General features: G+C 46.1%; 2 protein-coding genes across 9 annotated transcripts in view; one reads left to right on the top strand and one right to left on the bottom strand.

Moving 5' to 3' along the window:
- Nucleotides 1-8,481, top strand: part of SCAPER (S-phase cyclin A associated protein in the ER) — a 470,315-nt gene extending 461,834 nt beyond the window's left edge. For all 8 annotated transcript variants that reach the window (XM_079128857.1, XM_079128859.1, XM_079128858.1 and 5 more), the window contains 3 exons: nucleotides 2,246-2,437; nucleotides 5,584-5,635; nucleotides 7,951-8,481. In XM_079128857.1, the coding sequence (XP_078984983.1) occupies nucleotides 2,246-2,437; nucleotides 5,584-5,635; nucleotides 7,951-8,054 (348 nt within the window). In that variant the 3' untranslated portion in view covers nucleotides 8,055-8,481. The remainder of the gene's footprint in view (nucleotides 1-2,245; nucleotides 2,438-5,583; nucleotides 5,636-7,950) is intronic.
- A 5,792-nt stretch (nucleotides 8,482-14,273) lies between these two features.
- ISL2 (ISL LIM homeobox 2) lies at nucleotides 14,274-19,822 on the bottom strand. Its single transcript, XM_079126500.1, has 6 exons — nucleotides 19,661-19,822; nucleotides 18,668-18,857; nucleotides 18,110-18,372; nucleotides 16,103-16,386; nucleotides 15,361-15,528; nucleotides 14,274-14,982 (listed from the first exon to the last, which is right to left on the bottom strand). The coding sequence occupies exons 1-6, from the start codon at nucleotides 19,716-19,718 to the stop codon at nucleotides 14,866-14,868; spliced, it is 1,080 nt and encodes a 359-aa protein (XP_078982626.1). The 5' UTR covers nucleotides 19,719-19,822; the 3' UTR covers nucleotides 14,274-14,865.
- Between the last annotated feature and the right edge of the window lie 1,598 nt (nucleotides 19,823-21,420).

Here is a 21,420-nt window from a genome sequence, read left to right on the forward strand (position 1 = left end):
GGCTCCAGGAAAGCTTGAAGAATGCTTCTATGTACTTTACACAAAACTGAGACCTTCCCTCATCCTCCAGTCCAATCTTTCAAAAGGCCCTCAGGCAACTCTTTCTTGGTGCTTAAAAGCCTTAAGCAATCAAACTCAGGATGTCTGCATTCCTAGACTTGTTTCCCTGCCCAAAGGGAAGTGCTTAGCCTATTCAGCCGACTATTCATGCCCCTGACATCCACCTGCCACCCCTCTGCCTTATGAATTAGCCCACCAAATCTCAATGCTACAGGTTGGCCCATGCCTGCACCCCCCTGATTGCATCTCTTCCACAATGTCTGAAATGTGGTTCAGAGGAACATTACTAACTAGATGTTCCACTCTGGCTCACAGCCAAGCCCAAACTGGATCGGGATCTTCCAAGCCCTCATAGACTCCTTACATGTAACTTGGTAACATGTCATAGGGTGGTCCTATGAGTAGAACTTCTTAGCCCCAAGGTAAACCAAAACTGCCTACATTCATTTGTATCTTCTACAAACCAGGGTTTTAAAATGTAGTGACCACTGGCAGGTCATCTCACTATCTATAAATTCACTCCATACAGTTGGCAAACAGATAATTAGTAAGGTTCTCTCCTTCAGGAAGCCAAGTAGAGTAAGTTCTGATGAATCTCTTACATTCTCTGCTCGTTTATCAGAAAACAGGAGTTGATGTCTTTGAGTTAGCATTGTGCCAATGCCAGCCAGATTGGTCAGTTTAATATCTTCTCAATTAGCAAATCGTCCAATGATAGCATTTTAACAATAGCGTTTCAAAGAAAAAAAATTTTTCTTAATTTTGTCGAAAGAGAAATTAAAAGACTTCTAATAATGGTATCTTTATAAATTCTAAAGTTGTGACCATTTGACTGTGTTACAAAATATGTAGCTAATAATTAAAATAAGACAAATAAATGCATTATCAATAAAGTAATGATAGGGCACACTCTTCTCAGCCACGTCAGAAGTGGCAGCACATAGCCATGTGTGGAATTGTCACATAATGCAAGTCTTTAAAATTCCTTTCGGATTTGAAGGTATTAACAAGTCCCTATCAACATTCTCTAAAGGTTTTTGATGTCATTTTAGCTATTGAACAAAAATATGTGAACTATTACTTTGTTGATTTTGTTCTTAAACCAAACTGCATTATCATCTAAGAGTATGTTCTTAAAGTATTGTTAAAAGTACTTTGAAAACTTGTAAATCCCTATAATTTATGTTTCTCCTGCCTCTGCTGTTTCATTCTGTCCTTCTGGTTTTAATTTGAAAGCAGTCCTGTCTGGGGTGTACCTGTAAAATTGTGTTTTTTCCAAGTACAATTTACAGTCCTGACCTTAGATTTTACAGTGTTCCTAACCTTCTCAGAGCTTCCTCCTGTACCATGAAGTGGACTTTGGGTCACCCAGCTCTTTCATATTAGAACTATCTAATCAAAGTTACTTGAAACAGATCTGATTTTGACATTTCTTAGTTTATCATGTAGGCCTAGGGATTGAATCAGGAGGGTTTCCTTGCAAACCCATTAATTGCCTTGCCCTATTTCTTAAAATGTACACAGTTGTAAACCTAGACTGTTTCAAGACAACAGTCTCATTTATGTAAACAATTCTCCTTTTAGATTCAGTGGCACTGATGGAAACAAAGATAAGTATGGGTTGGAGTTTTTGGAGCCTGTGCTTGCTGAAACAGTTCCTATTCCCCTTACAGTCAATCCCCTTTGCTTTCTGTTTTTTGCCTCCATACGGAATCGATCTCTCTGCATTCAGTGAGCTAGGCTAAGGGAAGACAGCAGTGGGCAGGGCCACGGAAGAGAGTATCCTACTTCTTGTGGGTGAGCTCTCTGCAGGTTTTAAGGAATAGGGCTACTATCCTCTCAGGGGGCGGGGAGTGCTTTGTTAAGGCAGCTCGTATTCTGAATCCATTTCATAGGCATCTCTCTCCATGGAAACTGCACCCTTCATCATGGATTATAATTTTTTAATGGAGACAAACTTTTGGAATCTTCTCAAATTGGGAAAGGAGATTTTTAATTTTCTGCTCTTCAAATATCACTTCAAATATCACTTAAATTAAACTCCATTAAGGAGTTCGGAGTCTTTGTTTTTCTTCACTCTCCCTCAGCATGTTTCCCTATGGTTCTGACTGACTGGTGGAGGGGGACATGAGGGGTGTGTTACTGGGGCTCTTGGCAGTAGACCTGAGCTCCTCCTTTGTCACAGGTAATTGTGCAGTCGGGCCGCCATCCCACGGTGCTGCAGAAGCTCTGCCAGTTGCCCTTCCAATATTTCAGTGACCCACGGCTGATCAAAGTGCTGTTCCCTTCACTCATTGCTGCTTGTTACAACAATCTTCAGAACAAGATCATTCTGGAGCAAGAAATGAGCTGTGTTTTACTGGCCACGTTCATTCAGGTACCTCCTACATTATGCCGAATTCTCTGGCTTTATATATAAACTTAGTGCAGTTGAAAGCAAAAGTGAATCAACTGTTTATTCTTTCCTTTGAAAAAGTTGTTTATTCTTATCTTTGAAAACTTGACCAGTTTCCGTACTTAAGAATTAATTTCTTAAATATCAGGCTAGTTTCTAAAATCTCATTAACAGAACTGGATTGAGTTAAATAATTCTACCTGGAGAACTGCAAGGAAAGGATGTTTTTGCCACTAATGACATGGAAAACCCATACTTAGAAAATGTGTTTTAAAGACCATAGACTTCTTTACAGCTTTGACTGTTGTATTATCTTGCTTTCACTCTAGCTATAGGGAACGGGTACACAGTTGCTAAGGAAAAATCAATTACAACTTTGGTTTATTCATAATTATTTAAAAATGTGATTCTCACATATGTGCATTCCAGGAGGGTGGATAAAAGCCTGTTGTATTGCATTTTTAATCTAAAACTTTTAAGTACAGCCTTATGGTGCTATAGAAACAGTGCTGTAGCAAAGTAATACTGCCATATCTAAATTAACTCAGTCAACTGACAACAGATATATCAAGGTGACTATTCTTTAACATTTGCTAATAACTGATTTTTGTGTCATTGTACATCTTTATTTTCTGAAAATATCCCATTATCTTTCAAATGTTCCACTATAAAATCGTTTTGCTCCTTGATAATATATGATTAGTAGACATTGCTTTCCGTTCTTCATAATAGTGAAACAGAAAGCAGAATTCTGTAGTATTGTTCTTTATTCTGGCTAATATACATTACCACTGTGAAAAGAGGGTGATAGTGCCCTGCTGCTTGGAAAATACAAAGGTTGGCTAATGAGTTCCCCAACCCTTCTTTAATTAGTAGTTTACATTTTCTGAACTACCCTCTGTTAGATCATCAATTAATAAACACAACTAAATCAATTACATTTATAAATGTCTTATTTTCAGATATTACATATGACTCTGAGTTCCATTTCTGAAAATGTTTTCAAGTCAGACATTCAGATCTACATGTATGGATTTTCAAACCTGTCTTAGGAATAAATTAAAATCTCAATTAAATTTATAGTACAGCCAGACACAGTAGCGCATGCCTGTATTCCCAGAGACTCAGAAGTCTGAACTAGGAGGTTCACAAGCTCCAGATAAGTCTCGGGGCTTATGAGGCCGGGCACAGTGGCACATACCTGTAATCCCAGCAGCTGAGGCTGAGGCAGGAGGATCACAAGTTCAAAACCAGCCTGAGCAAAAGCAACTCAACACTAGGCAACTCAGTGAGACCCTGTCTCTAAAATAAATACAAAATAGGGCTTAGGATGTGGCTCAGTGGTGTGTGCCCCTGAGTGCAATCCCCGATATGCAAAAATAAAGGGGGGGGGGGGTGCTCATGAGGTAGCTGAATGGTAGAGCACTTCTGGGTTCAAGTCCCAGTAACAAAAAAAAAAAAAAAATCCAAAAAATTATAGTAATAACCATCATATCAACAGAGGATTCTTCACACATTCTTAGCACCTTATGATTAAGTTAAATAAAAATACATTATAGGGAATTTTTAAATGTTTAAATGTCATCTCTTTCATTCATATTATTTCATTCTTGCATTTAGCAGGTAACTTATGCATGTATATTGTGTACTGGGCCCTGCTCTAGGCACTGGGACTACAGCAATTAAAAAAAAATTAAAGCTCCTCTCTTTCACAGATATTTCCTTAAACAAAAATAATAAATAAATAAAAACAAGTAGTCTGTCAGATGATGGTAAGTGCTATAGAGAACAGTAAGGTGGGATCAAGGGCCAGGGACTGCAAGAAGGGATATGTAGCTTTCAGTGGCATGAATGCAGAGTCCTCAACCAAAAATGATGTTGAAGAAAGACAGTTGTGCATCTATGCCAACTATGCTCCTCACAGCTTTCAGATGCTTAAAAAACAACTGATAAAATATAAATGATATCAGAATCTAAAGGTCATATGTTTTTCCTATTTTTATATGATATTGATCACAGTACTTCTACAAACTTTTTTGCAGATCCTATAAAAATTTCACATATTGCTTATTTGTTTAACATATTAGTGAAGTTAAATCAAGTTTTTTTTCTATAAATATGTTCAGGAGAATGACAATATATTGGATTTAGTTTATAAAATGATTCTTCAATGTCCCCATGTATTAAATTATCAATAGAAAAGGATATTAAAACAGGAGCTGATGGTTTGTTGCAAATTCTAAAGATTTACATATTATATTCTACATTTTTCATTTTCTATCTAAAAGTAAAATTACCAGACTTTAATATTTAGCTGAAGCCAGGCACAGTTGCACACACCTATAATCCCAGCTACTAGAGAGGCTGAGACTGGAGGATCACAAGTTTGAAGCCAGCCTAGGCAACTTTGTGAGACCCTGTCTCAAAACAAAAAGCAAAAAGGGTAAGAGATTTAGCTCAGTGAAGGAGTATTTGGCCAGCATTCATTGGGTCCTAGGTTCAATCCCCAGAATTTAAAAAAAAAAAAAAATTAGCTGCAGAACACCCATAAGGATTGTTATATTTGTTTTTGTTGGCTAATTGGTTTGTTTTTGCATTGGTTTTTGTTTTTTTGCTTTACTGGGGATTGAATCTGTGGCACTCTACTACTGAGCTACATTTCCAGTCCTTTTTTTTTTTTTTTTTTTGAGTGGAGGCTCACTAAGTTGCTGATACAGGCCTCAAATTTTCAATCCTCCAGCCTCAGCCTCCTGAATCTCTGAGATTACAGGTTTGCACATGCACAACCAGCTTTATTTATACTTTTTTTTAACAAAAGTCTGAAAAAAATCAGTAGTTTAAGATCGTAATTGGCTTAAGTTTTAGATTTACTAGGTATGAACTTGTAGTTTCCAAAGTGAGCAACAACCTGGCCCCGGGCAGTATTTAGCATGATGTAAGTCATCACTGTTCGTTTTAAATTTATGACAACCTGGACTATATAACATCACTTTCTTTAGCTTTTATGTAGGGGTTCCAGATTATGCATGCAAAAGTGGTTGCATGAATCAGAAATATATTTAAAGCCTCCCTCAGTGAAGCTCTCTATTCAGGGTCTTTGTATAAAAGCAACTTCTCTTCTCACACAGGATTTTGCACAGGCTCCAGGTCAGGCAGATAACCAGTCTTACCAGCCCAAAGGTATGTCCTTATTGAAACTGTATTTCATGTGTTAACCAAATGGACATGTTTGCACCCTCTTTTCTGGAACTGTTGAAGAAATTAATTTAGTACTTGAAGTCTAGATGTGAGTAAAGAAATCGATTTTGTCATAAAGCCCAAGGACAGTATAATATGCAGAGAAATCAATGGAAGTAAAAGAAAAGCAGAGAACATTTTTGTATTCTTACCGCAGGCAAATATACTAAATAGTGAATAACCACTAAAGAGCCACTTTGTAATGCAGAAGATAATCATATCATTAACATTGGCCTACGTTGCTCATATGAATGCTGGAATCACATAGGTTTGGTTCTCTATCCATGTTCAGAATAAAGTTTTTAATGACAGTAGCCCTTATAGCCCTCCTAAATTCAAGTACTTGAACTTTTTAATCAAAAACTATTGTTTTACCTGGGAAAAGCCATTAAGTTAGCAGAGTTCAGGGACCAAAATATTTATGTGCTTTTTTTCCCTGTATTGTTCCCACTGAGGAGTTTCCTGTAGCCAGAGTCAACAATTTAGAATTTTAAACTGCATTTTTTATTTTTTAAATATTCTGCCACCCAGACTGTAATTGATAAGTACAATTTGGTCTGTGTTTGGCTGTCATGGTAGCATCTCTAGTTAATTAACATAAGACCCTAGATGCCCACCTCCCAGGAGGCCCCTCTGACATGCCCACTCAGAATCCCTTGGAGAAACCTTGAGCACTTGCTCTCATGTGTGTTCTCTCTCTCTCTCTCTCTCTCTCTCTCTCTCTCTCTCTCTCCTCTCTCTCTCTCTCTCTCTCTCTCTCTCTCTCTCTCTCACTCACTCTCACATACACACACACACACACACACACACGTCATCTACAGTGGGTAGGTATTATAAAGTACTAAAGCTGTTACAATATCATGAAAAAATGTCATGTGTTGTTGACTCAGGTACTCAGTAAACAGAAAGCTATGCAGCTCTTCAGAAATTCAAGTCAACATCATAATCAGTACCATTTTGCCTAAGCCAGAATTAGTGTGCAAGTTCAGTTCTGCCCTGACTCAGTCACAGCCTTTAAAAAAAAAAGATATTGAGAAAAATCAGCATAACTTTTAACTATTTCTTATAATTTTTACATTTTTGAATATATGTAAGTACTTAGAAAAAAATTCTAATAGTTACTTTTAATTGTACAGAAATTATATTTATTAATTTTAATTTTTGCCCGTAAGACATAAACCTTCTTTCTTTACTCTTTCTCCTGCCCAAAAAAGATGAGTCATCATTTGTGGCATATCTGGAAGGTGCAGTCCCCAGAAGCTGCCTCCATCTGCTTAGTGGGCCTAGAAGTCTCAACCTTCTTTCTTTTCCAAAGGACCACCTTCTGTGGTTTTCATGCTTTCCCCAGTTACAGCAGGTTTCACTCACAGAAGAACAAATGAGCAGTCCGTCTGTGCTTTCTTCTGAAAGAGTCAACACTGCCTAAACTACAGCTCATATTATGTTTACTTGATTAAAAAAAAATCTTACCACCTAGCCAGTTTGCATCTTGAACATCTGTCCTCTTTTTGCTTAAATTAAGTCCCCATAAACTGTCTCAAGACATTTTGAGTTCATTGCCCAGGTAAACCTCTGAGTGTAAAAGCAAATTCTGGGAGCTCCACATTCTCACTGCAGAGGAAACATCTTGCTTTCAAATGCCCACTACTCCATGACTCTGGCTATGAGATTGTTTGCTTTACCTATATCACTGACCAGTGGAGCTCCTAATCATTCTCTCTGCTGTTAGATAGGCAGCTGAATGCTAGATTTAGACAATTTTAAAGTTATATTAAACTAAATTCATGTTAAATAGACTGCTTTAGAAAACAGATATCATCATTTGGGCTGGGGGTATGAGCTCTTGCCTAGCATGTGTGAGTCCATGGGTTCAATTTACTAAAAAAAAAAAGGTCACCCGTTACATACAAATTTAAATACATACATATAGATATATGGCTGTTTTATTTTGTTCATGTACTTATTTTCCCTGATTATTAATTCTGGAGTCCAAAAACAATTTTTTCCATAGGTTTTACATATGGGTTAACGTCTCAATATTTTGGAAGCACAAACTGAACTGTGGTAAAAAATATATTTTATACTACAGATAGGTGGGTATAGAGATAGATCAGTCACCTTATTCACATAAAATGTATTATCATTTATTTGAAGTGATATGTACTTTGTACTAATTAAAATAAGTTTAATTTCTTAAACTGCAAAGAATATAGCTCTTTTTAATTTAATTCTTTAGTCTCCTTTTCTGTCCCTCTCAGGAAAATGCCTTGGTTCCCAAGACTATCTTGAGCTGGCTAACAGATTTCCTCAGCAGGCCTGGGAAGAAGCTCGACAGTTTTTCTTGAAAAAAGAGAAAAAATAAATGTTTTGTTTGGTTCTGTGTTTGAGTACCTTGTTAATATTTTAAATTGTTCAAACAAACGTTCTAACTGTTCCTTAAGAAACTCCTTCTCATGTGTTTATACTCTCCCCCTACAGTGTAGATATGGTATATACTTTGCACTATTTATAATGACTGTAGATACTTTAATATTCTTCCTAATTTTGCAAGTTTATTTCATTTATACACAATATTTTGGAGTGTTTAACTTCTGTCCTATGATAATACATAATTTGCATTTGTAATATGGGCAAAATTAGATACAAAATTAGTAAGTCAGTTTTGTTCTTGTAATAAAATAACTTATTCTGTTTCAGTGTTGACTTTTTGTGTTAAGGAAGTACACATTTGAAATAAAAGTGTTAATTCCAACTCCTAAGTTATCTTAATTAAAGATTTAATTAAAGTTTGCCTGCTCTAAATTTTCTTTTTTAAGGTTCAGAGCAAAGACGTTTACAACTTTTGCATTCTAACTGCACACTCGCTTGGGGGTATTGGAAGTGAATTCGGAGCGTTTTATTCCTTGGTCTGCCTGAGCTTTTCTAGCAGAAAATGAGGAGGATCTCGGTTAGTATTGCGGAACTGAAATTCTCCAGAATAAAATTTAGTGATCCGAAAGCATCAATCTCCCTTGAGTATTTTCTCAAATAACTGTGAAATGAAGCCACACCGAAGTAGAAGTAAAACAGAGGGTCACAATGACAATAATACTGTGCCCCGCTCACAGCTGGACTTGAGAAGTGCCTGGCTGGGAGATGTTGACCTTTTTCCTATCGCTTCTCATCATTTCTCCACCTTAAGTCGACGGTCAGTGCTAAGCCCTCACTGAGTGACATGAGTAATAATTTCTGTCAGATAAGAATCCAACACTGCCTAGAGAAAAGATCTCGTTGGGAAAAATTGATCCGAAGAACGATTAAACGCAAGATGGGGGCGGGGGGGGGGCTTGAAAACACATTTTACCTTTGTAAAAAGCAAACTTACCTACCTAATATTCGGGACACTTCTTTTTGGAACCTCACAGAGCTGCCAAGTTATGAATATGCTGTTTTTACTTTACAAATCCAGAGAAAATAAGTCCGATTAAAAAAAAAAAAAAAAAAAAAAGTATAAAAGGCGAAGTCCTCCCGGTGCTCTGGGCCCTCCCGCCGCCTTAAGACCCTGACGTTTTCCGGGCCTCGACCTGGTCAGGGCTGCCACCCCGCAAGTTTCGACTCCACGTCGGGGAGTGTCAGTGCCTAATTCCGGTCCTCGGGAGGCCCCTCCACTTCGGGTGGCGCGCAGGACCCAGGACTCCCGCCGCCGGCCGGGGCGCACAGAACCCCGAGCGCCGCGCGGCAGGACTGGGCGCCGCGCACTGGGAGGCCAAGGCCGGTCCCCGGCGGCCTCGGGCTCTAGCGCGGCGAAGCGGGTGGAGGCAGGTGTCGCGGAAGGCTTCTTCCAGACCCACAGCCGCCGCCGGCTTCCCTAGCGGGAGAGGGGTTTCCGAATCCCGCCGACCCCGCGCTCCCGGGCGTGGGCCCGGGATCCTTGCAGCTGAAAGGAATCATCAAGTATTTATAAGACTTCCTGCAAGACGCTCCCCAATAGAATATACTTCTTATCTGGTGGGATATTTGCCAAAAAGCCATAAATAATTGAGACAGCTGTGATTAACCTCCCAGAAACCATACCAGAATTCGCAATTAAACATTTAATTGAATGGTCTCATTGCCCCTGGTCCCGGAGGGGTGAGGGTTTGAGAGAGCGAAACCCCGGCACCACCCAGCCGGGAGCCGGCGAGGATCAGGTCTGGGGCTCCTTGGTGACTCCTGACCCACGAGTTTCAGGAGGTCTCCAGTTCCCTTCTTTAATGTGCGCTGGCCGAGCCGGCGGGATTTAAGCTCCAACTCCCCCGGGTTTATGACTTCTAAACTCTCCCGGGATGGAAGAGCGCGACTCCCAGGTGAACGCGGGTACATCTTGTTCCAATTTGCGGAGAACGCAGTGCCACCACAGGATTTCTCATGGGACAGGGACAGCCTCCCGGGTCTCCCGAGGCTCAGGGGTCACAGGCGAACAACGCTGCGCCGAGGCGAAAGAGCTTAGCTGGATCTACCCAGCCTGGGAAGTTGGTCCGACTGTGTACAGCTGGGGCGAAAGCAACAACTTTGTCGGAGCTTTAGAGCCCAGAATTTGAGTCAAATAGTAAAAGCTGCCCAAGGCTCTGGGGAGCAGCGACATTTGAGCGCCCAACGACGCTGCCCAACCGAATTTCCTGCTCCGGACCGCAACTCGCTTCTCCCGGAGCTCTACAGGGCTTGTCACTCCCGACACCCAACAGGATGTTGGAACCACTGCTTCCTGCCCAGTCCCGGAGCCTCTCCCGCCCTGCAGATACTAGCAGCCGCGGGAGCTGTGACCTCGAATCCTGAACCCGGCCCTTGTTGAGTTAGGTCCCCATCTTCGCCTCCCCTAAACACCTTCTTCCCTCCCCAGAGTATCTGGGAAAACCACCTGGGTCGTTTCTTCCAAGTCTCCTTGCCATGCTCTCGGGAAGTTTCAAGTCTCAATCTGGGAAATTACTCCTCACTCTCCCTATTCTTTCCCCTTTCCTTTCTGCTTCTCCTCTCCCGCCATCCAGCCCTGAGGTCTCCAATTTTCTATATTCAAACCGCACCTTCACTTAAATATCCTGCTCTCCTGCTCGCCTCTGCGTTCACTCCCTGACCCACACTCCCTCCAGCTATGACCTTCTTGACCAGAAGGTACTGTGGCCAAAGGCTGGACTCACTAGGTACTCCCCACTCTGGCAACTTTGATGCGGGGGCCCCAAGTGCTTTATAATTTGTGCTGCTCCCCACTCGGCTCCACATCTGGATCTCAATGAGTTATTTCCTTGTGCCCTTTCCTGCTGCCATAGCCATTCTCAGTCTAGCTCTATTTGTCTGCATCTTCTTCCATGCACAGTCTCCATCAACAAGGTGCTACTCCATAATTGGTCAAACAATCCTCATTATTGCACTGCATCTCAGTATTTTCAACAAAGTTTACCTTTACATCAATCAGACCCACATTTAAAAGCCTCTAATCTTCCCTCCATCAGATTAATAAACTCTGAATTTCCTGCTTTTATCACGACTCCTTTGGGAACTTACTTCTCTGCAAATAATTATTCATCCATTGTTTTCTCTTTCCAGCACGGTGCTATTCAACTAATTCTCTTGCTGTCTTTGGTGAACACTCACATGGGAAAACAGGCTAACTAAATGTGGAGTAGTTTAAAACCTGCACTCGGCAGCAGAGGCAGAATCTCGAATTGTCCGAAGACCACTCTTAGACAATGCCTCTTTTAAACCAGTTTTTGCAGCTCTGACAAAATCGAGCTTTAAGTTATTCTATATTCAAAACTGAAAGGTTGATTTCTGTTTCACACCCATTAAATATTAAAGTTCATTAGGAATACTGCCACAGGGACTGAATTTCCCAGAATTATGCAGTCTTTCAATGTATTACATTGTGAGCCATAAACTTTTTCATCTCTGGGAATCCCTTTTCTGCCTCAATTTCATAGAGCTATTCAAATTATTAGATAAATCTTAGAAAATCTTATTTTGAAATGTATCTAGCTAAATAACTCCAATTTTCCACCTATGGCGTCTCTTCTTGAATTGAGTTTTTACTACTCAACTGGGTATCCCATGTTAAAGGTTCAGTTAGCATACAATACAACACTTGTAATTGTTACAGGTAATTTAATTTACTGGGAAATCCCTACTGTATTACAGAGGATATTTAAAGATGATCTGGGAACCAGTAAAACTGATATTTATTAAGGTAACTAACCAACCGTAGATCTCCGACACCTCACCAGGGAACCATTGTACTAAAGCTATAGAATGAACCCTTTCCCTGGGAACTCACATAGAAAACAATGCACCTACTGGGTGGCTAGCAACAAGAGAAAAATTGTTTGAAACAGTACTATAGAGAGATACAGGCACCTTAATATACAATAACCACTTTGGGTAATTTCCCAATATTTGAAAAAGAAACGCTCATATAAATATTGAAGAGGAATTAGGTTTATGATCTATGGATGATGAGAGAAAAGATAATTGAAATTAGATAGGTAGATATTTCAATTCATAGCATTAAAATACTGCAGCCTGTCAAAAGCAAAAATTCAGAGCTAATTAATAATGATTAATGAAATTCTTTATTGTTTCCTTTTTGATTAAAAAAAAAGAAAACCAATATTCCGTATAAATCAAAAGATTTCAAAAGTAAGATTTATTGGAAGTTTAGTCCCCAGCCCAATAAACAGTCAGGAGGTTAAAGGAGAAATCTGTATTTCTGCATGGGATGGAATGGTCTAAGTTAAGGGAATGAAGCCTCAAAGAACCTAACCCTGATTATTAAAACCGTTTCTGGGCACTTGAGAGGTAAAGCTGTTCCTCATTAACCCTGCATATCTCTTCCCTTATCTCTACGTTTGCAGCACTGTTTCCTAAATCCCAAAGAAGGGGAATGTTCCCTTTAATATTTGTGCTAGCATCACCTTGGCTTTCAGGAAGTAAAAGATAAACGTGGCTCATTTTTCCCACCTCTTCCCATTTTCTTTCAATAATTGCCAGCAACCCTCCATCTCCATTGGGGTTGGGAGTGGGGAGTGGATGAGTATGTATGGCGGAATCCTGCCAAAAGTTCTGCTGAAAAACCCACAGTGGCCTCTGGCCAGGAACACAACTTAAGGCTCTCTAACAGAAGGCACCTATTCCTCTATCCAGTTGCCCCTCAGGCACATTTAGCCTCTACGTAGGCTAGGATGGCAACTGTCCACCACCAAGTTAGGGCGTGGTCCTCTTACAAAACAAACCCTGTACAAAGAAGGTTGCACTGTGCGTCATCTAACTCTATGGGCAAGGAAATGGAAACTCGACGCCAGAGATACTTGAAATCGTAATGGATTGGCTGGTAGTCTGGAGACTGCCTGAGTCCGCCAAGTGAGGGCTGGTCTCCGGAAAGAACTGTCCCAGGCTGCCAAAGGGTTAAATATTTGCAAAGGGTAGAACCTGAGCCTCCCGGTTTTTGTGTGTGTGCTTGCCCGGAGGCCTGCTGGAGATTCAGTATCTCTTGGTTATTTCCTGCGCTCACGAAAGGCCGTTTTCAAGAAAACAAGTCGCAAGGGTTTGAAATGTCACACCAAATGACCTGGGCACGGCATATCCAGGGGCCATTCCCAGCCCCCTCCCACCCAAGCCATCCCCTACCCCCTCCATTTCGGGTCTGGAAAGAAAATAAACCAAGGACACGCCAGACTGGTTCTGGGTGGACTTATTTTCCCGGCAGCCGCGATCCTAGCGGGGGCTTGTTGTGGCTCCTTCAGTGTATCGCTTGCAGGTGATGCCAAATGCAGATAAGGAGCCGCCGCCCGGCCTTCTCCTCTGTCTAGACTGGGGAATTAATAAATGCAGCGAGATTGATCACGTCGCGCATCCACTTTGGGGACAGCACGGAGGACCAGGCATCGTGGCCCGTTCGCCCCGGGTCCACGGACCGGCCTAGCAGCTTGGCGGCAGGGCCAGGGCTGCTGGGCAACGCGCCCTGGGCTTCCAACCTCCCCCTGCAAAAATAAGTGCCAGGAGGGCCCGACTGCTCCGGGCCTAAAGTGCAGCGAGAATCCGAGGCCCCAGCTTCCGAGGGCGCCAAGCCTCGGTCAGCTTTAGGAGAAGGGAGGCACAGGATTGAGATGTGGCTGAGAGGGAATGAGACTCGTCCTCGAGAGCCTGAGCTTTGAATGGAGTCAGTCTGGGCGGAGCAGAGGAGTTCCGGCCCAAACACGGTGGCCCCACGTGCCCGCGTGCCTCCTCCGCGAGGCCCCCAGAGGCCGCAGGCTGAGAGCGCGTGCGGGCTTCCGGAAGAGCCTTGGTGCTAGCGCGCAGTTCCAGACGCACGGCCCCGCCCCCGCGTGACGTCCAATCCCCGCCAGGCCCGCCCCCCGCGGGCGCGGAAGCTCGCGGGCCAGCGGGGTGCGAAGCCAGAGAGTGAACCTTGGAGCCTGGTGTGGAACGCGGGTAGCTTACTGAGCGGTGACTTATTTTCTTTGAGATGAGACAAACCCTTGAACCTGCGTTGGTCCAGCCTCCCGCTGCGCCAACAGCACACAGGAGCGGCTTGGCATTGGATTATTTTTTATTAAGATCAAAATATTAGTCCCACTATGAACTGGCTGTTCTTACAATAAATAACAATAACTTACGTTTGTTTGTTCGGCAAAGGCTCACACAACTCTGACCTCCGTCGACTGATAATTTAAACTTTTTAAGGAAAGTCTTGTTTCTACTTTTGCCCAGCAATCATGCGCTTTGGGGATTGAGTATCTGTTCCTTTGGGTTATCCCTGTCCTTTTCCCCCGCTAGAGCCCGGGCGAAGCCGCGTGGCAGTGCCAGGCAGGATTGAGGCAAGAACCCGCCCGGCTCGGGAAGGGCCCTGCACGTTCTCCACGCCGAGGTGGGTATGTGGGTGGTGGCGTAGAGTGTGGGAGAGGTGAGGGCAGAGCTAACCCTAGTAAATCCCAAATTCTGGTTTTGAAAAAAATAAAAGTCCTCGGAGCAGGGGTCTCCAGTCTTGGTGAAAGCAGGTTGGGTCCTGGAGCTTTTGGCTGTCCTGACCTTTTTTTCTTGGTCTTCTCTCTTTAAATAATAATAATTACAAAGGCGAGAGAATTTTCGGAGCTGGAATGGCCTGAGCATGGGTGATTCTCATGCAGGGAGCATGCGAGGTCCACGGGCTGGCAGGGAGGGGTCCCCCCTCACGTCTCCACGGGACTCGGCACCATACTGTTGGGAGTGTCCGGGAGCTGCGAGGACAGGGAGGTCACGTCGCTGCCAGAGGAGTTGCCTAGGGAACCGGACTCGGAAAAGGAGACCTGGGGCGGTGGAGACAATCAGGAAAAAGCGGGTGAACCACACCGGAGAACCGTGCTTTCGGTGTCTGGGAATGCCCCTTGGGGATGGCTGCGGGCTGAGAGCAAGCCCTGCGGAGGGGAAAGCAGGTCCCTGGTCACACTCATAGGGACCAGGACAGGGATGCGGGATGCTGCTGTCCTGTGCGCTTAAATCCAGGGAGTCCTGGGTTAGAGCGTGTCGTGGGTTAGGGTGAGACTGCAAGACCCGCTTCACGCTCCCCAATGCCTAGAGCTGTCGCCCAGCCCCTGGTCCCATTGGTAGCTCCCTTCCCACCACAGCTAAGTGGCTAAATTCCCACCCGCAGAATTCCGAGGTGGGGCGGTAGGGCAGGGCCTCACCAGCTGCTGGAAGGCTGGTTGGTCCAGGTCACTCTGGAGTGCGAACTCGCTGAGTGCTTTCCATGGAGGCTGGTAGGTCTGCACCTCCACTGCGCTGCCCTGCACCGCGCTCTCGTGGCGAATGGGGCTGCCCGCCACCAGGGGCGTCCCGGTCAGTCCCTGCAGGCTCTGCGGGCAAGCAAAAGACACTGGGTGCTCAAGCGAGGTATGGCCTTTTCCGCCACCTTTTAGACTGCAGCTTCAGGATTTGAGGCTTGCACTAGTTTGGGAAGAGGCGCACACCCTACTGAAGGCGGAAGAGCCCTACTTTCCGCTGGGAATAACCAGGGGCCTGCAAATCTGCAACCTGGGAGTCAACCACCTCGCAAGGCAAGAAGCCTGTGCTCCCATCCCTCTTCAGGTATGCAGAGGATGTGTTCAAACCGAGTCATGCCTAGAGAAAGACACAATTCGCCAGACCAACTTTCTGGCGCTGCACACACCCATGCCACCTGGGTTCCTCACTGTACCTAGGACCCCAAACTCTAGGCTGCCGCTGGGACAAGAAGACCCTATCTCAGACATGATAATTAGGAAGCCTTAAACCCCAAGGCAAGTCTTGCTTTGGTGGTACCAACACACAGTTTGGAGAGTCCAGTTTCCCTTTTATCTCCCCAAAGCCCACCCATGAAAAGGCACACAGATACTGTGGTGGGAACCGAGGCCCCACCCGACCAGTTCCTCTGACCGCGCAGCCTCTCACCGTCTTGTCATTGTGCTGCTGTTGCTGCAGCTGCTTCATAAGAATGGATTTCTTCTTGTCCTTGCACCGCTTGTTCTGGAACCAGACGCGGATGACCCGCGGGCTCAGACCAGTCATCTCCACAAGTTGCTCCTTCATGAGAGCATCTGGCCGCGGGTTGGCGGCGTAGCACGTCCTCAGAGTGTGCAGCTGCTTCTCGTTGAGCACAGTCCGCACGCGGGTTGTCTTCTCTGTCTGCTTGTGCACGTGCGGGCGCAGGGAGGGCTGTCGGCCCGACCCAGGGTCTGTGAGGACAGGGTGGGGCGAGAGGTGAGCGAAGGGCAGTCACCTACTCGCCCGAAGACACTAACCTCCCGGCGGCAGCCCTCCAGGGCCCGATTTCGTTTCCCTTTTATTTCGTTTATTGTTCCTCTCTTCTAAGGAACTTTGCGTTTTCCCCTTTTTCCGCCGCTCCCAGGCAGGACTGCCCTGCAGCGATCTCGCGGGGCTGAGGAGTTCAGCGCTAGGCCGCTGCTGGACCACAGTGACTGCTCGGAGCTATGCCTTCTCCACTCACCAGACCCTAGGAGAGCCGCTTGGACCCCACGGGACTAAAAAAAGTCCTCCGTAAGAAGTCGGAGTTTCGAAGGAAGAGATAGGAAGCGCCCCGGACTCTGGAGGGAGAAAGGAACCTAAGCATACCCGGAGTCAGGTGCGACTTTGGGATCTAGGGACCGGTCTCCCACTCCTGGGGGCCTGTGAGGGCCCTTCCTCCTCGTTCAGAGTCCACTCCGACAGGGCTACACCATCATGCATCTCAAACATCAGGCCTGGGACATGTATGGGCCTCCAGAGCCCTGAACAGTTCCTTCTTGCCCGCCTTGGAGCCTCTGAGCCCTAGGTCTCCCCTCTCAAGGCTCCAGGTTCCCCTGGCCCAGTGGTGGAAAACGCTGGCACTCTCCTAGATCGGCCTCAGGTTCTCTCAATTCCTGGGAAACAGCCTAAATTCTGCAGCCTGCAGTCTGCAGCAGACAGCCGGAAACAAACAAAGGGGAGCCCCTTCCAGATCCCAGACAGGGATGCACTCAATATCTGCTTCATTTTGTTTCACAACCCTATCCAAACCTGGTCTATACACCCAGGGATACATGCTGTATTGTTTGATGTTCCCCTGGGCACTTCTAGGTCCAGATAAATATTCACAAATAGCCCATCCAGCCAACCGCCTCCTTCTATAGGGAAGAAACAGAGATCCAGAGAGGGGAGAAGAGTTGCAAAGCCTCACAGCATCCAGAGGTTCAGCCTGGTCTAGACATCTGTGCTACAGGCCACCAGCTACCTGGGGCTGGGGTCCCAAGGTTTCTCACTTTCTCTACCTGCCTATGGTTACACTCAGACCCCATCTCTAGGCAGTTCCTGATTAGGACACAACATCTTAGAGCTTTCTTTGATACAGGCGACTGCTGTGCCCTTATACTCTCTCCCTTCCAAGAAGCACTTGACTAAGTTGTGCATCAAATTGGGCCTCAAAATACAAATTACAGACATCCCTTTGTTGGATGTTTGGTCTTTGGTGGACTCTGGACTGGTGAGTGCCTTCCCAGCTCCCAGTTAGGAGCTGTATTACTTACATACCCCCAGGCCAACCTATCTTTCCTTTCTTACAATAGCACATATTCCTGGAAGAAATTCCAAACACGAGTCCCTCAGACAGGCACTACTTAAAATCCCTGTTAGCATTCACTCCACTTGCTCCCAGCACTGTGTCCCACATATTCCCGGTCACGGAGAACACAATTCACAATTCCCCAAACTCATACGCTCATGACACGCAATGTCTGCCTCACACACGGGAACACAGCCTGGCTCCTAGCACAAAGTTCCTCAGTCATACGCAAAAACAGTCCCAGCAGACGGAACCGCACGGAATTGGCAACTTCGGGTCAGGAGCACAGCACCCGTACAAACACGCACACACCACTGACACCGACGCAGGCGGGCGGCGTAGCCCAAGAGCGCACGGCTTACCTGGCAGATGCAGGCCGCGGGCTCCGGGGAGCGGGCCGGGGCTGCGCGGGCTGCCGGCCGCGGCGCGCTCAAGCAGGAGGCCGTGGTCTGCGCGGCAGAGCAGTTCGTGCTCCCGCAGTGAGAACTCATCTCCGGGCAGCAGTTGACGGCTGCACACCGAGCAGCGGAAGCACTCTATGTGGTATACGCTGTCCCGCGCTCGCATCACCAGGTCGCTGCTGCTGAAGCCCACCTGGCACTTGGCGCATTTGATGCCGAACAGCCTGCGGGCCCAAGGCACCGGAGGCATCAGCGTGGGCCATGCAGCCGGCTTCACCTCCCATGCTGCTACCGGGTCGGGGAGATTCGTGCCCGGGACGCTTTGTGGCCCACTGGTGGCTGCGGGGACCCGCCCGCAGGGCTGCTGGGCCCAGAGATGCGCCGCATCACGCGCTCGGGGTAGGAGCAGCCTTCTCCCGGGCATGGTGGGAGCAGGAGGGCGAGCTGCCATCCCGAGTCCGACTCCGGGGCCCGTCCCCAGCAGGCGGTAGCGGAATCCCGAACTCCCGCCAGCCTCACCTTACGTAGTCCCGCTTGCAGTAGGTCTTCCCGTCTCTCACGAAGCACGTGCACGTCTCATCTAGGTACTGGCTGCATTCGGCGCACTTGAGGCAGGCGGCATGCCACTCGAGGTCGGGCGACACCCGAAGGATAAACTGATCGTGGATCTGACTCCCGCAGCCCACGCACATGGCGGTCCCGGGCTTCTCTGCCGGGGAAGGGCGCAGGGCCCGCGTCAGGCCTGGCTGCCCGGACCCCGGCCGTCCTCGGCCACTCCAGCCCCAACCCAATCTGCTCGTTCTTTCACTCTTTCAAGAATTGCGAGCGCAAGGAAAAGATGAGCTTTCTAATGGTCCAGAAAATTAGAAACGAAAAAACAAAATCTTCTGATTTAGTGAAGGCTTTTCGTCTCCCCCTCCAAATACTTTCGCTATCACATTCATTGAACACGGTCGTTGAATCGGTATATCTTGTAACTAAGCGCTGGGGTGAGACGAGAGTAAATACATAGTTCAGCACCAAAGACGCGACATCAATACTGATGTCCCGGCATTTCCGCCAGCACATTCCCACTCACTGCGACTCCCTCCTATCCCGACAGAGACACATCAGCTTTCAGTGGAGTCCCTGATCATCCTTCCGACATTTTTTAATTTAAATATCTCAGATCAAGCGAGATAAATCTTTCTAGCTTTGAAAGACCCAAAGACAAGGTAACAAACAAAAACCCACATCTCTAAATCAAATCTAATTGCCTTAGCGCAAAACAGAAGCAGAATTCACACCCTGAGGTCAGCCTATCTGACTGAGGAACAGTATTTAATTATAAAGCAAAACAGCAATATTTTAAAGGATAAGCAGTCCTAAGGAGAAATGCACTCGTTTTATTTTTTTCCCCTCTTCAAGTACCCTGTCAAATAGAAGCCACTTGTAGAATCCACTAAACATTCTTCTGCATTAGAAATATTGCATATTAAGCACACGCATACACACCCACACAGAAAGACTTACTCTTGGAATGATCCCCCATAGCACCCAGAAAAGGATAATGAAAAATAATATCCACCATGCAGAAAGAGATGTGCGCAAAGTGTGCGACCGGGGGCAGAAGGATGAGGGGTCGTGCGCCCAGCCTCTGTTCTTTGCTAACTAACTCCTCCTGCCCCGCGGAGTTGAAGGAACGACTCCGCACCGGCCCGCACGCAGCATGACGTCAGTACGCACTCGCCCCGGGCCGGAGCTGGGGGCGGGACCTGTGGCGTCACCAAGCTTCCCCAGAATCGCTGGGGATGAGGGGGAGGTGATGGGGACCAGGGGGTTGATGGGCGGTGTGCGTTAGAGTGGAAGGCGGGGGTGAAGGGAGATTGGCTGAGAAGAAGAGGCCAAACCCTGATTGGCTCCTAGTGAACAATGGAGCGCAGCCCCCTCCTCCGAAATCTACAGGGATCCGGTCTCCAGTCCCTGGTCCGGCAATCCCAGCTGGACCCTGCGTCAGCGCCAAGCTGGCTCTGCGGTTGCTGCAGCTCTGAGCTTCCTCTTGGACTTGCTGGGCGGTTTCCCCAGTTGCGCCCGGACAGGGTGATGGGTACCTGGGGGTAGATGGGTCCGGTTCTCCTTTAGAAGCTTCTTTCTTTTATAAATTTTTGTTTTAAAAAAAAGTCCCCTGTAGGGACGAGCGACTTGGGGTAAAGGGGAACCGTTTTGACGTGAACATTTTTCAACTGGTCACCTTTCTTCTCTCGTGTGCTTTTGTTCTCAGAATCCAAGCTATAGAGAGGGGTTAGGGAGTGACCACTTGTGTCAACTCTTGAGACTTCACCACTCGAGCTGCCTGTAGAAAACAGGTTGGAGGTGGGTAGCGCCAGAATGCAGAATCCAAAGACTGGAGACAGGTCCTGATTCGATCCTTGCGTCGTTTGAGGCTTCTCCTGTTTCTTCTCGTTCTTCTTCTCCTCCTCTTCCTCCTTGCTTTCTTCTTTCTTCTTTTTTCTTATCCTTTTGCTTTTTGTTTGTTTTTAATTTAACATAAAATCTTCCCTAGTCTTTCCCCACTCAAATTGCGTAGCTCCTTCTAGGAAGACTGCTGGGGTTCTAATGCGTATCCTACTTCCAGAATAAGTGATTTTTACAAACTCTGATTTTTCACAAACCAACTGCAACACAAATAAGCAGAGAAAAAAAAAATGTTGCTCACGGGGTAATTTACTATCTGCACAGTGCTTGTCAGTCCCTAGAAAATTCGTGAATTCTGAGAAGAGACCGAGCATTTTTTTTCCTTAAAAAAAAATCTCTGTGGGTTTCGTTTGAAAGGGTTCATAAACCGGTTCATGAATTATAAATAACATTTATCCGACCATGGTGTCTGTTGTTGTTTTCCCATTAAAAGGCGGATCGAGAACCTGTATGTGCCTGGGTAGGGCGTGGGTGAGCGCCCAGGGATAGGATGTCCACCGGAATCCCCGACCCAAGCTCTGATCTCTGCGGGCTTGTCGACCCGAAAGCGGAGTCAGGCGCGGTCGCCCATCTGTTAAGAACCAGAGGCTGGTGGGTTTAAGCTCCCGGCTGCTCCGGGGAAATGGATGCAGCCCAGAGCGCGGGGAGAGGCTTTGTAGAAAGCCGGACTAGGCCCTGAGTGCTCACTAAAATCACCACTCGGTGATGCTCCACCGCACCGGGAACGTTCTTTACTCGCCTGCGCAGTGCCGGCGTCGGGTTACCAGAGGTTTGCGACCACCGCTTCCACCTTTGGAAAGTCTTAGTCCTCCTACGGG

This window comes from Sciurus vulgaris (genome assembly GCF_902686455.1).
Source record: "Sciurus vulgaris genome assembly, chromosome: 2".
Taxonomy (NCBI): domain Eukaryota; kingdom Metazoa; phylum Chordata; class Mammalia; order Rodentia; family Sciuridae; genus Sciurus; species Sciurus vulgaris.